General features: G+C 46.2%; 1 protein-coding gene across 5 annotated transcripts in view; it reads left to right on the forward strand.

The window, feature by feature from the left end:
* Positions 1–14,048, forward strand: part of ANO10 (anoctamin 10) — a 222,140-nt gene that overhangs the window by 71,797 nt on the left and 136,295 nt on the right. For all 5 annotated transcript variants that reach the window (XM_075555985.1, XM_075555984.1, XM_075555983.1 and 2 more), the window contains exon 11: positions 728–856. In XM_075555985.1, the coding sequence (XP_075412100.1) occupies positions 728–856 (129 nt within the window). The remainder of the gene's footprint in view (positions 1–727; positions 857–14,048) is intronic.

Raw genomic sequence — 14,048 nt, forward strand, 5'->3', positions numbered from 1 at the left:
TCGTAATTCAACGTGGAAAGGTTATGAACCAGGGTTTTTTTTGTTAAGCTGGTATCTATATCATCTAAGATATGGATATTGCTTATTACATTGAAGCAGCAGTCTACAATGGTGTCTCTCACATACTCTGATGAAAATGGAGTATGCACCTCAGGAGGGATTCTTTGTAGGCAGGTATGGGAGGAGGTCCCTGGGGGTGGGGGAGCAGCACCCTGAATGACCACCTGGGGGACCCCACTGATCCTCCTCATTGGATGAGTGGTTTAGTGTTGATCTACCAACTGTGTCTCGAGAGAAAGGAGCAGGAGAGTCACACAAAGTCAACTCTCTGTGCAGTCTTCCTGCCTCTGATTGTGAGACTTTTACATCAGCAGCCTGACGATAGACTCCCTTTAGAGGGGAATAAAGTGATTTTCACAGTATTTTCTTCCAGGAGGGCTTTGCAAGTCCCTGGCCCTCTCAATGGGAAAAGATAATGCTTTTCTCCGGGAAACTCAATCCAGAGATGTCCAGAATAGCAGTACATTCTACCAGTATCGTGTTTTCACCTAAAGAGGACCACAGCATGACAGGGAAACATTTCAAATGTGCTTGGAATGTTGAGAAACAGAGAGCCTGTCCTTGCCTTCGCTGTTTGAGTTTAGGTCCCAAGAACAAGGACGAGGACGTATGGAAGCCGTCACTGCAGTTGTTTCACGTGTTCTTCTCCCTCTCTCTCTCCTCTCAGTTGGCCTTCGAGACAATGAGTGTGATATCTGTGGTCACTAACTGCGCTCTGATCGGAATGTCCCCTCAAGTGAACGCAGTCTTTCCAGATTCAAAAGTGGACCTAATTCTGATTGTCATTGCCATCGAGGTAAGTGAAAGTTGAAGTCAGTTTTGAATCGCTTCTGTACCAGATTCCTCTGTTACTCTAAAGCGGCGGTATCGCTCGGGGTTGGTGCCTGGCGATTTGGCAACTTGCATTGACTGGTGAGAAATCAAGCAGTTCAGGCAAGGTTGGAGGCTGGGAATTCTTGCCTGTTGCCCAGGTCTGCCGAGCAGTCCCTGGGACGTCAGCGAGCCTGGGACTGTCAGCCAGTGAGCAACCCCGCCCAGTGATGCGTAGTCGAATCCTGCTGGAAATGGAATTCTATCGATGGCAGGTTCAATGTGTATTTTAAGTGTCTGTGGGAGCAAATGCCACTTCTGCTCTCCTAAGCAAACAGCCCCAAGAAATACCTTTGAGAAGGAATGAAGTCCCATTTGCTGCCACCTTGAAGTTCATTGTGGGACACTCCTCACTCTCCAGAATGTAGAGCGCGGATGCTGCAAGGTCACACAGAGTCCCCGCCACTGAGGTGCGCTCTTCACCTCCTAAGTTTGCGTTTCATTCTTCCGCACATGGATTCCTCTGACCTCCTGACTGTTAAGTACTGGCCATCTGGCAAATCTGCAGGGATATTTTGCTGCCCGTGGTCCAAATTGCCAGGAAGATTGTAGCCCCTTATTTTCAGTCATTTCGAAAGCGTAACTGTTGAAGGGGACTTTGTTTGAGGAAGAACTTAGCAGGATTGTTTAAATAGACAATAATGGACATACCCAGGACTTGGCACTCACCAGAAAAAGAAATTCTATCTTGTGTCAGTCTGTTGTTGGCTAAATGGTATATTCTGCTTTGCTCCTTTTTTTAAAACTCTGTTTGCGTATTTGATATGATTTGACTTCCTGGTAAATGATATCCCTAGAACATGTGTTTTGAAGAGTCATTGTAGAAGGCCGTTGGGAGGGAAGGGAAAGACACCCTGGTGTCCACACCAGGAAGGGCCTGGTGTCCACAGTGCTGCTGCCCTCCGAGAGGAAGCCAATTCATGAGACAGGTGCTCAGGGACAGGCGAGAGAATGGATCGGTCCAACAAAAAGAGCCCCGTCTCCTTGCAGGAGAAAGAAAGGAGGGGACCTTTCTATCTTAGGAAAATGAGAGGTGAGAAAGGACCTCTCATGATCTTGTATGAAGTTCGGCTGCCAAGGAATCGGCAGCATGTCTGCCCTCTGCTCTGGTGGGTGGTGGTCACCATGTTTATGCTTTGGGTGCTGACAATAGAAGGGGACAATTTTATCCGCTGGGACTCAAAAGAGCAAGCATCCTTCTGTCATTACTCTTTACCAAACACTCTTGTTCTCTGACCTAAAATCACAAACACCCTGTGTTCCTTTTTACTGCTAAGGAAACTTCCCAAACGAATCCCAAGGCAGCAGTTCCTTATCCGCTCTTACCCGTTTCACCATGGGTCTAGGTCACATTTCCCTCAGGTCCCTCGTGTCCGTCAACAGTCATCGCGAATTTCTGAATGGAAACAATGACGACAAGCCCATTCATCACAATGTCTACCAACATTGCAAATCTGATGAACAAACATTGGTAAAATGCACAGAGGCCTGGTGGTTCATGGAGGCGGGGCCTGATGCAACCTCACTGGCAGATAAAAGTGGGTCTGCTGTAAAATTTGGGGAACGGAATAGGACTTTGGAGAGCTCTTTTCAAAGCTGATGTATTATCTAAGGAACTGAGAGAAAGGAAAATCCCATTAGCTTTGAATTCTTTTTTTTCCATGAACATTTTTTTCTCTCAAACACATACTCAGTTGTGAGTTGGGATTTTCCATTTCAGGTCATCAGTTTTGTATTCAACAGTCTAAACCGCTTATCAACAGTCCCTCTCCCACCATCCACGCCATGAAGTGTGTTGTGGTTCCATACCGTGTATGTGTTCAGTGAGGCACAGCCTTCCGCTGTGAGCGTGCACCGACGACTCTTTATCCACCTTCTGCTGGTGGGCATTCAGGTGTTTTCCTTCGTCTTGCTCTATGCACAGCTCTGCGGTGAGCATGGGTGTGCAGAGCTCCCTCTGTGCTCGGCCGTTGACTTCTTTACACGCCCGAGCACTTCCTGAGGAGTTCTTCTCGAAGCAGCAGACTCTTCACAAGGGGAAGTTGCTCCCACGCTGGTGGAGAGTTCCTGCTGGAAACGACTCCTGGGAATATCACTAGGGGGACCTGGCCACCTAAGGAGTATTCAGTCCACAGACCCATGGGACTTGGCTACTTCCAGTCTGCTGTGACACAGGAGTGTGAGGTGTTACTTGAGTTCAAGTTCATGCACAAGGGCAAAACCTCAGCAGGCGTGGTTGCCGGGCACATTCAGGTTGATTTCCACTCAAAGCAACCTCGTGCGACAGAGTAGAATGGCCCCACAGGACTTTGGGTGTATTTATGTTGTGGTTGCTGAGAATGTGTCAGTTCAAGAGACAAGTGAGTGATACTGATGCCGTCCTTCCAGCAGTGCGACCAGGGAACTTCCCAGTTGTTTATCCCGCATTCACATAAGCACCAGGCTCCTTCTAATCTTCAAGTTACCACTTGATCTTAAACAAATGGCCGAGAAGTGATCTTTCACGTTACTGACCTCAATTTGATCCCATAGAGATAAAAAAGACCAAAAGAACATCATAATGATCGAGGCAGATTTTTCTTTTTTACTTTTTTGCTTAAATTATTTTGATTTTCATATCTCACACGGACCGCTGTCTCCCTTCCCCCATGGTTTCTCTTGTCCATCCTCCTGGAGAGGGAGTGTGTGTGGTTATGCATCAATCATTGTAGTCTGTTCCATTACCCCCTTCTTCTCCCCCACTTCCTCCTATGTGGGGACTTGAAGGTAAACAAGCGGCCATCTAGCTCAGAAGCAACAAAGCCCACATGGAAGAAGCACACCAGCCTATGTGATCACTAGGTGTTGAAGGGATCAGGTATCAGGTATCAAAGAACAAAAAAATCATATCATTGTTAAGGAGGGGGAGTGAGGAGTGGGGACCCAAAGCCCCTCTGTAGGCAACTAGATTTCCCCTTACAGAAAGGTGGTGGGGAGGAGATGAGCCAGTCAGTGCAGTGTAGCAACAATGAAACATACAACTTTCCTCCAGTTCTTAAATGCTTCCTCCCCCCTACTATCATGGTCCCCATTCTACATTACAAATCTGGCTAGACTACAGGATGGACATTGGCACAGATAGGAACTGGAAACACAGGGAATCCAGGACACATAAATCCCTCAGGACCAATAATGAGAGTAGCGATACCAGGGAACTGATCACAATGATCTACATGTAACCCCCTCCCTGGGGGACTGACAACAGAAAAGTGGGTGAAGGGAGACATCAGACATGAAAAAATAGTAATAATTTATAAATTATCAAGGGTTTGTGAGGGATGAAGAGTTGGGGAGGCAGGGGGGAAAATGAGCTGATACCAAGGGCTCAAATAGAAAGAAAATGTTTTGAAAATGATGATGGCAACAACTGTAGAAATGTGCTTGACACAATGGATATATGGTTGCATTGTGATGAGCTCTATGAACCCCCAATAAAATGATTTACAAAAAAAAAAAAAAGATCCAGATGTTATATCTTTTGATAGCCAGGCACCATCAGCTTTCTTCACCACATTTGTTCATGCACCCATTTGTCTCCAGTGATCGTGCTGAGAGGGTGAGCATCACAGAATTCCAAATTGTTAGAACAAGGTGACTTGCATTGATGGAGGGCTTGAGGAGAGGCCCAAAGTCCGTCCGTCTGCTTCCTCAATGTGTTGCCATATAAATATATGTATCCATGCCAATACCTCTATTTTTAAATTAATATATTTATATATGTGCACACATATGTTTATACCTCTCTCCATAGCTTTGCTTCCCAGTTCTTTCCTCTGTTTCCTTTTACCTTCTTCCTGCCCCACCATCACGCTCACCCTTCTGCCTCTTAGTGATCCCTCTCAGCTAGATTGCTGTTGTTTCAACACCCCCAGGACCTCCGCCTCCCCTCAAGTACCTCCAGACCATCGGTCCCCATGCCTTCTCCTTGAACTTGCTTCCCATGCCTATCTTATACAGGTAGGAAAACCAACAACAGAGACAAAACAAAAAGAGAACAAAGGATTGAATATAGAAAAAGAAAAAATAATCATAGCTAGCAGAAAACCCCAGGAGGCATACAGAATTCCAGGTCTGTCTGCTGACCTTTATAACTGCCTCCCCGCTGGTGCTGGGGGATGCTGGGAGCTGCCCCTCCTAGCCTGAAGTCTATTTTGGGGCTTCATCGGGGGCTTTGTGACTTGTCTTTGCTACTGTTGCGGATCTGTTATGTTCCCTTCTTGATTCACCCCCCTGTGGGGGACTAACTGCCCGCCGTGTGGCCCAGTGCTGTCCTCTGGGTCGGTGTGCCCCAGCAAGGGGACAGTGTATCTCGAGCCGTTGTCCGCCTTGCAGTTCTATCTGTGCCTTAACAGCCCCGAAGGCAGACTTTAAAAACTAACTTAAGCTCTCATTTGGTGTAAGGAGACTTCAAGGCATAGTTTTGGTTTAAAGTTGGCTATAATTTTTGCGGAAGTGAAGTTTCAGGTCAGCAGTTAAGAACCACTAGCCATTCCATGGGAGAAAGAAGTGCCTTTCTACTCCTATACAGAGCTACAGCCTCGGAAACCTGCAGGGGCCGTTCTGCCCAGTCCTCAAGGGTAGCTGTGAGTCGGCAGGGACTGGATGGTGGTGAGAGCGAGCCTGGTAGACCGTGAAACAAGGAAGCATTGCCTATGCTTGCCAAGGATAAACCTTGTACAGAGAAATGAGATTCTGGTGTTACTTGTTCTTTTTTTGGTTGTTGTTGAAGGTTTATACTATAATTCTTTTAAAAATAATTTTATTTGGGGCTTGTACAACTCTTACCACAATCCATACATGCAACCATTGTGGCAAGCACATTTGTTGCCATCATCATTCTAAAAACATTTGCTTTCTGCTTGAGCCCTTGGTATCAGCTCATTTCCCACCTCCCTCCCGCCCCCCTCTCCCCTCTCCCTCATGAACCCTTATAAATTATTATTATTTTGTCATATCTTACACTGTCTGACATCTCCCTTCACCCACTTTTCTGTTGTCCGTCCCCCAGGGAGGAGGTTATATGTAGATCCTTGTAATTGGTTCCCCCTTTCTACTCCACCCTCCTTCCACCCTCCCACCCTCCCACATCGCCACTCTCAGCATTGATCCTGAAGGAATCATCTGTCCTAGGTTCCCTGTGCTTCCAGTTCCTATCTGTACCAGTGTACATCCTCTGGTCTAGCTGGATTTGTAAGGTAGAATTGGGGTCATGTTAGTGGGGGAGATGAAGCATTTAGGAACTAGAGGAAAGTTGTGTGTTTCATCATTGCTACACTGCACCCTGACTGGCCCGTCTCCTCCCCGCGACCCTTCTGTAAGGGGGTGTCCAGTTCTAATGTGCTTGTCGCCCCCAGGGTTGTCCATGTGGGCCATATCGCTGCAAAGGTGGGATTTGTTGGCACAGATTGGTGTCAGAATAAGGGCTCGCTTTCCACTGCCTTACTTACACGTGATGATTTGCTTTTGCTGCTTTGACTTCAGAACATTTGTCAGGACCCCGCTTTGTTTTCTAAACTCCGGATTTCATATGTCAGAGCGAAATCAAGCTCAGGAAAAGTGTTAGCAGTAACCCGAAAAATTAGCAAATTAACTAATTTTATTCTAGTGTCTCTGAGACCTCAGCTCAGTGCCATCTGGTCTTGTCATGAATCCAAAAAGTGGAAAGTTTATACATAATTTAAAAACACAAGTTTTTTTGGTTGAGTTCCCTCAAACTTTGTAAAATCATGTTGAAATTCTAATTCAGAAGGTTACAGAGGATTCATTGGGTCAAACTAACATGTTTCTATTTGTAAGATTTGTTTCTCCCCCTCCCCATTTCATCTGCAAGTATATTTTCAAATAAGGAAGCAAAATCTTAAAAATTAGTTTGAAAAGAAAATCATATTTTCAGGTTGTTTTTTTCCCATGTAACTAGATCAAGTGTTAGTATTTATGGAATTTTTAAGTGTTTCATCTGCTCAGATATGATAAACAGCTTGCTGCACTTTCAACATTGATCTTGAGCTCCTGCACAAAGCCAGCCCAAACTCACTGCTGTCCAGTGGGCTCCCGCCCACACCACCACGGTGGCCAGGAGCACTGCCCCGGGGGTCCCAGAGGCCCTAACTCCTGAGGGGAGTTGAAAGCATTGTTTCTTCCCCTTGGAGCACCTGGTAGTTTAGAGCAGCTGACCTGGCAGCCCAGCGGGTAACTGCTACATGACCAGGACTCGTGAGCCCAGAGGTTAGAGGTATCCTTCATGCTAAAAGCCGCTATAGAAGCCGCCAGTATATGCAATGCGTATTTTTTTGGCACACACCTGTAACATCCGATGGGAAAAAAAAGGCCTTTTAGATGTTGATCAGAAATTCTTTTCCTTTGCTGCACATAGTATCCGAAAAGCATCTGTGTAAGTTGAATTTGTTAGCCAAACGAAGATGACGTTACAGATTGAACAGGTTTGGACAGGTGATGTTGAGGGTCCTCATAGTCTACATGTTAAGAAAAGGTTAACATTGAGACCGTTTTCAAACTAAAAGACCCTCTTAACACCACCTTAACAGTCAAGCAACACATTAAAATGTAGGGATCGATCATTCCCTTTACCCAGTGCCTATGATTATTCTCTGGCAAGCTAGAATAAACAAACACCAGGGCACCAGGGGTATCAAATAAAATGTATGCATCTTTTAGATAGAGAGTTGCCAGCATATGGCATAGATGGTGACCATTTATCAAACCTTGCACTTTGATCTTAAATCACCCCAAACCTGTACTGGCTGACATTTGTCCACTCGCTGGCTAAAATCAATCATCAAGCCTCATTGTACAGAGGGCCGCTAGAGTCAGACCAGCTAGGCAGCACCTAACAGGACTCACAAACTTGGTGGAAAATAGGTTTAAATAAATAGGGCATATTCTGTTGGGCAGTGTGTGTGTGTGTGTGTGTGTGTGTGTGTGTGAGAGAGAGAATATTTTAAGACCACTTTCTCTCACAATTTTTCAGAATTTCATCCTAAATTCAGGCTGGTTTCATTTATCATAGTCTCACAAATTGTTGGTGGATCTGTACTTGAATAGCTCTTCTGGGTCACATCCACAGTGTCAGGAGACTTTCATTTTTACTCACGTTTTTTCATTCTAATAGTTTTTTTTAAGCTTAATTTAGTGTAGTCTGAAATTGGATAAAGGCAAAAAGAATCGCCCACCCCCAGACCTCAGCAATCCAGTGTTACAGCTGCCGTGTGTTTACTGCCACCTAGTGCTTGCTGGTGGCTCAGCGCTCAAGCCCTGGGGTGATGGCTGTCTCTTGGAACCCTCCAGCTGCTCCTGAGAGCAGGTGAGGCAGATAGCCCCGGGCACCCCGTGGGGTTGCAGAATGGCCCTACAGCAATGGCTTTCATTTCGAATTTTCTTTCTCAGGCCTTTGAGAATGGATGACCTTCTAGCCCCACTTTCATGCTTAAGAGTTACATTAATTTTGTACAGGTGAATCCAGAGAATAGCCTACGGACCTACGAGTGAAATCATGTGAAAATGGCCATTTATGTAAGTTAAACATGCCACCAATATCATAGGAGCAGATAGGATTCGGCTTTTCCTTCGACAATCATCACCCAGGCATTGGGGCGCAGTCTAGTTCACTTCCTCCATGCAAGACCAAGAATCACTACTTTCAGTGAAGAGTTAACACAAACATCTCTCATTGTTAAAAAACAGCAACAACAAAAAACTAGGTCCATGGTCAAAGATCCTCCAGTGACACCTGTTAGGCACCATTTTCTTGTAACATTAAATGCATTCATAGTTTTCTAATAGCACAGAACTTGGCAAAATGCACACACTAGACATACTGAAGGCTAATAATTAGCCCACAGAAAGCGGTAACGCTTTCCTGATTTGAAAATGAATTAGCCACTCATCCCAGCCAGTGCCCTGCATTTCTGATCCCTGGTTCCTGTGATGAGTTTCATGCTTGTTTAATTGATGAGTTTCAAATATGTCATTCAGTTGCCCTTTCCTACACACACAAAAAAAGTTATCATACTTTAACCCCTCTCGGAAATCTGATTGATTTAAACAAAAACAAATCACAGTTCTCGAGTTAATCCCGATTTACCAACTCACCCTCAGGCATATTCCCACTGGGAGGCACCCTCTAGGACAGAACTGCCCTGCAGGTTTCGGAGCCTGTGAAAGTTTACGGGTGTGCAGAGCCTCCTCTTTCTCCCACCAGCAGCTGATGACTGTGAATTGCTGACCTGGCTTTTGGCACAGCCACATGTAACCCTCTTTACCACCAGGGCCCCTTTCCAACTCACAGGGACCTTTGTAGGGTGCCTAAAACTGTAACTCTTCCCAGGAAGGGAACACCTCATCTTTCCCTGCAGAGCAGCTGGTGGTTTGAACTGAACACTGTGGAGATCAGCCCTGTGCTTACCCATTGCTCCAACAAGGCGCCTTACATCCACTTAGAAACAGAGTGACTTCTCACTTGTCTGTAATGACTTTCACGGGCATCCTCTAACTGAGCCTTCAGGGCCCGTTGATGCTCGGACCCATAGGTCTTTATTTTCCTATTAAATTTTTTTATTTTCAGACTTACCCAAAAGTTTTAAGACTGTTGATAATCCCCATATTGCTTTGATCAGAATTCATCAGTTTGTAACACTTGTTATATTTCTGTTCTCCTTTTTCTCTCTGTCTCGAGTCTTTTAAGAAGAGCGGCCTTTCCTCCCGCCACGTGTAGTGTTGATTATGGAAATTTCCAAAATAGAGACCAGTATAAGGAGCCCTTATTGCATGTCCATCTGCCACGCTGCCAGCGCATGGCTCATCTTGTTGCATGAAGGTCCCTTGCTCCTTGCTGGCTTATTTGAAGCCAGTCCCAGGCAGCAAATTCTTTTGTCAAGTGAGAAGACTTCGGTGTTATACCTGTGGGAAGCATGCTAGGAAAACGCACAGGTAAAAACATTAACGTGACAAAGTGAGCTCTGCTGGGCAAGGCAGGATGGTCGTGAAAAGAGCCTGGGCTCTGGGTTCTCAATCCTGGTGGTACTTTTGATTTCCTGTGTATCTTTGAGCGCATTCCATACTGACTTCCGACAATTGCTATGAGAATTAAATGAGCAGGTGCATGCAGTATGCTTACATCAGCGCCTGGCAAGAGTGCGTAGGCAGTACCGTATATACTCGAGTATAAGCCAACCCGAGTGTCAGCTGATGCACCTGATGTTACCACAAGAACTGCATGAAAACGCACTGAAAAACACAGCTTATACATGAGTATATATGGTAGTTACTCCATATTATTATCATTATTGTTTCAGGGGAGAAAAAAAGGTTTCTTCACCTAATTGAAAGGTTCTATTAAATTCAGATAAATCCATTCAAAAGCTTTTTTGGAAAGAGCCGTAACCAACCAGGTGATTCATCTGGTTACCACTCCCCAGTAGTAGGGATGTGCTGGGTAACTGGGAGGCTAAGTGTGATTTTCGATTTGGGAGGAATAGGGTACTTTTAATAAAGTGATTGCCAACCAGGCGTTTGTTTCATTTTCTTCCTCCTCTCATTTCCGTCATTCCACAGGTAATCTCGGTAATTGCCTGGTCTTCCAAAGCCCTGTCTGCTTCTTCAGTTTTCCCCCAAAGGGAAGTTGTTTCTTTGAACATGTAGGAGAGAGAGACTCTCCTGATGGGGCTGTGCTGATGGCAGCCAGAGCCCTGGAGCTGGAGGAGCCACGTGGAGACCCACGCCAGAGCTGAGATGCTTCCTCTGCCCGGGATCCACAAGACTTTCCACCCAGTAGCCTGTGATCTTGCTGCATTCAGCATCATTGCATGTGCTCCGTGAGTCTGAAGAGGAATCTATAGATTGGTGTCAGACAGATGGGCTGTTATCAGACTTAAGGACTTGATCTGGACTGGGCTGGGATATTTTCTCAATATTCAACTGCTCTTGTATATAAAGCTCTTTCTTATACACATATGCATGTTTATGAATTTGTTTCTGTAGTCTACCCAGACTGACCCAACTGCCTTGATGGGCACAGGCTCCCCTGGCTCACTAGAGGGGGCAATGGGGACAGTGTCACTCTGGTGGCTAAGGCTAGGGGCCAGCTTGGTTTGGCAGATGTTCTGGAACCATCCTCCATGTAGCGGTCCGATGTGAGCACCCAATCAATTGAAAAGGGCGTCCCCTTGGGGTTGTGGTTTATGTGACTATTCTGGCAAAGCTCACCTTTTCCTTTCCTTTCTTTTTTTAATAGATCATTTTATTGGGGGCTCTTATGGCTCTTCTAACAGTGCATCCATCCATGTGTCAAGCACATGTGTACATAGGTTGCCATCCTCATAGGGTTACGAGCCTGGTTTCAGGTTCTACGGTGGTTAACTTAAACTGCTTTCCGACTCAGACAGTTTTGAAAACGGGCAAGTCTCGCATTTTCAAGAGATAGTGGGCACTCAGGAAGGAGCCGTCTGCAGGAAAGAAATGTGCCAAGAGCAGGTGGCCAGTTTTCCTGCCCTGTGCCATTAGCACTTCAGAGAAGCACTGCAGCACATCCTTGGGACTGAAATCAAATCATCACCTGTCCTCCTTCCAAGGTAAATCCTCGCAATGTATGGAAGACGAAGAAAGGAGTGGGCTGTTGCCCCGCCCTGCCCCCAGACAGGTGGTTGCTGCCTCAAAGGTCTCCTGTGACAGTCTGGCCTGAGGTGCCCTGTCTCAGCCCCCAGGCCCACTAAGTGCTTTGGCTTCCTCTTAGGTTCACTGACTGTGTTAGTCTGGGTAGACCAGACAAACAAATTCATAGACACTCATATATGTGAATAAGAAAGAGTTTTATATCAAAGAGTAATATAAAGAAAACATCCCAGTCCAGATCAAGTCCATAAGTCCGATATTAGCCCATATGTTTGATACCAGTCTATAAATTCCTCTTCAGATCCATGAAACACATGCAATGATGCAAAATGCAGGAAGATCACAGACCACTGGGAGGGAAGTCTTGTGGATCCAGTGGCATTGTAAGCTTCTCAGTGCTGGCAGGGTTCTCCGTGTGGCTCCTCCAACTCAGGACACTAGGGCAGTTCCATGTGTCTTGTCAGCTGCAATGTCTTCCAGGGAGTGAGGAGAGAGAGAGAGAGAGAGAGAGAGAGACAGAGACAGAGACTGCCGCCTCCAGGGAAGAAGACGAGTTCCCAGGATCCTCAGGAGAAGGCTATGCCCACACAGAGGCCTCATTGGCTCTGACCTGATTGACAGGCTAGATTCCACCCCTTCACTCTTAATCCTCCCAAGCTGACAACAGATTATGTAACTACCACACCAGCTCATCTGTGCTTGCATGACAGTGACATTTCTTTAAAGATGGCTGCATAACCATAGGCCGAGTCAAACTTGACCCCCTTCTCTGAGTTTTCACTTTTATTCTTCTGGAGAAGGGGAAGAGAAATAAATGTTTTTGTTTCATTTTTTCCCCTCTCACATGTTTTTGTTTCATTTTTGCTCCTGCAAGCCTCCTTTCAGAAAATTAAGAGTAAAAGAAAAATTTGCTGTTTGGGGGACGGAATTGGAGGCAGCTTTGAGTGGTGGGTTAACACCATGGACTGAGAAGTGGGACCTGGGGGCAGGGTCTGAGTCATCGAGGGCTGCTCAGACAAAACTGTCACCGTGGGTGGTTTTAATGAACAGGAGACTCCAAGCCCTGATCCAGAGCGCCACCTCACAGGGAAAGACTTTCTCTCTTCTGTTGGCTCTAGGGGAGGGTCCTTGTCTCCTTCCAACATCTCAAGGTCTGGTATCCCTTGGAGATCTCTGTGTGTTTGAGCATGAATCTTCCCCTGGGTCTAGGAGGTTCTCAGTCCTAAGACCCTGGGTCCAAAGGAGATGGTTCATTCCACTCCTGACTCTTCTTGCTTGGCGTATTGACCTCATGCTTCCCATACCCACTTCTTGTAAGAGAAAAAGACATACTGCCTCCCCGGAGAAAAGCCCTTACATTGGACCAGGGATGTGACCTGGGTCAAGGTGTCCCATCCCATCCTCATCCTCATCCTCTTCCAGCTGATTGCCTGCTCACATCCGATCACATCCTGGGGGTGATCACACCATGACATAACTGCCAACTCACATCATTCATTAACTGCCAAGCCACGGAGAGTCATGGCAGGATCACCTGTCAAAGGTGATCCTAAGGTTTCATGTGACACAATTGAATCTATGACAAGCAACTTCAGAGGCAGGATTGAGCAAGAGAGGAGAAGTTAGAAACAGTATCAGTGTCCTTAGGGGTGGTGATGGTGAGGATAATGGGTAGAGAAACTGATGGGAAATTTTCACTCCATTCCAGGGGCGTGACTGCAGTAATTAATCTCTCTCAATGTCAATTCTACTTGCCCATTCCAATCATCTGTAAAAGTGAATAGGTTGAGATAGAATTTACTATTATCTTCTCATAATGAGATCGAACTTCCCATCATATCCCTAACAGGGTGCAGCCCCAGTGGGGTTGTGGGGATGGTGGAATGGGGGCGTGCCTACAAGGCCGGGCTCCTGGGCCGCTGTGTGCACAGAGACTGCATTGGCTGTCCACCCTGAACCATGAACATGCCTCCGTGGTCCAGTGACCATGCAGGCTTTGCTGCTCTTTCTATATGGCTCCAAACAGACAACTGGCAACGGCCTATTCTCGGTGGTTTCCAAATCTACCTCACTTTTTAATTTTCTCCAGTCCTGTTGGCTAGACCCCAGCTTTTTATGTTATCCAATCGAGGCTGCCAGTGTCTTCTCCAGACTGGCAAAAACCTTCCAGAACAAGCCAAACCGATCGCCTGTGAACAGGTTCCACCTCATGGAGGGCTCGGTTTTGCAGAGCAGCCCTGCTTCATGGGCTTTCTCTGTGGCGGTCACCTTGATAGAAAAGGATAACGAGGCCTCTCCTGCAGCACCCCTGGGTGGGCTCCACCCACCAGCCATCATCTGTTTCACCAGCAACCTCCTTTACAGAATAATGATTGTTAAAGACCCAGTGTGTCTATTATGTTATCTGTCTGTGCTTTCACACAGCTTGTTACTGTTTCTTTGCTTCCACATAG

The sequence above is a fragment of the Tenrec ecaudatus genome, chromosome 8 (assembly GCF_050624435.1).
Source record: "Tenrec ecaudatus isolate mTenEca1 chromosome 8, mTenEca1.hap1, whole genome shotgun sequence".
NCBI classification, from domain to species: Eukaryota; Metazoa; Chordata; class Mammalia; order Afrosoricida; family Tenrecidae; genus Tenrec; species Tenrec ecaudatus.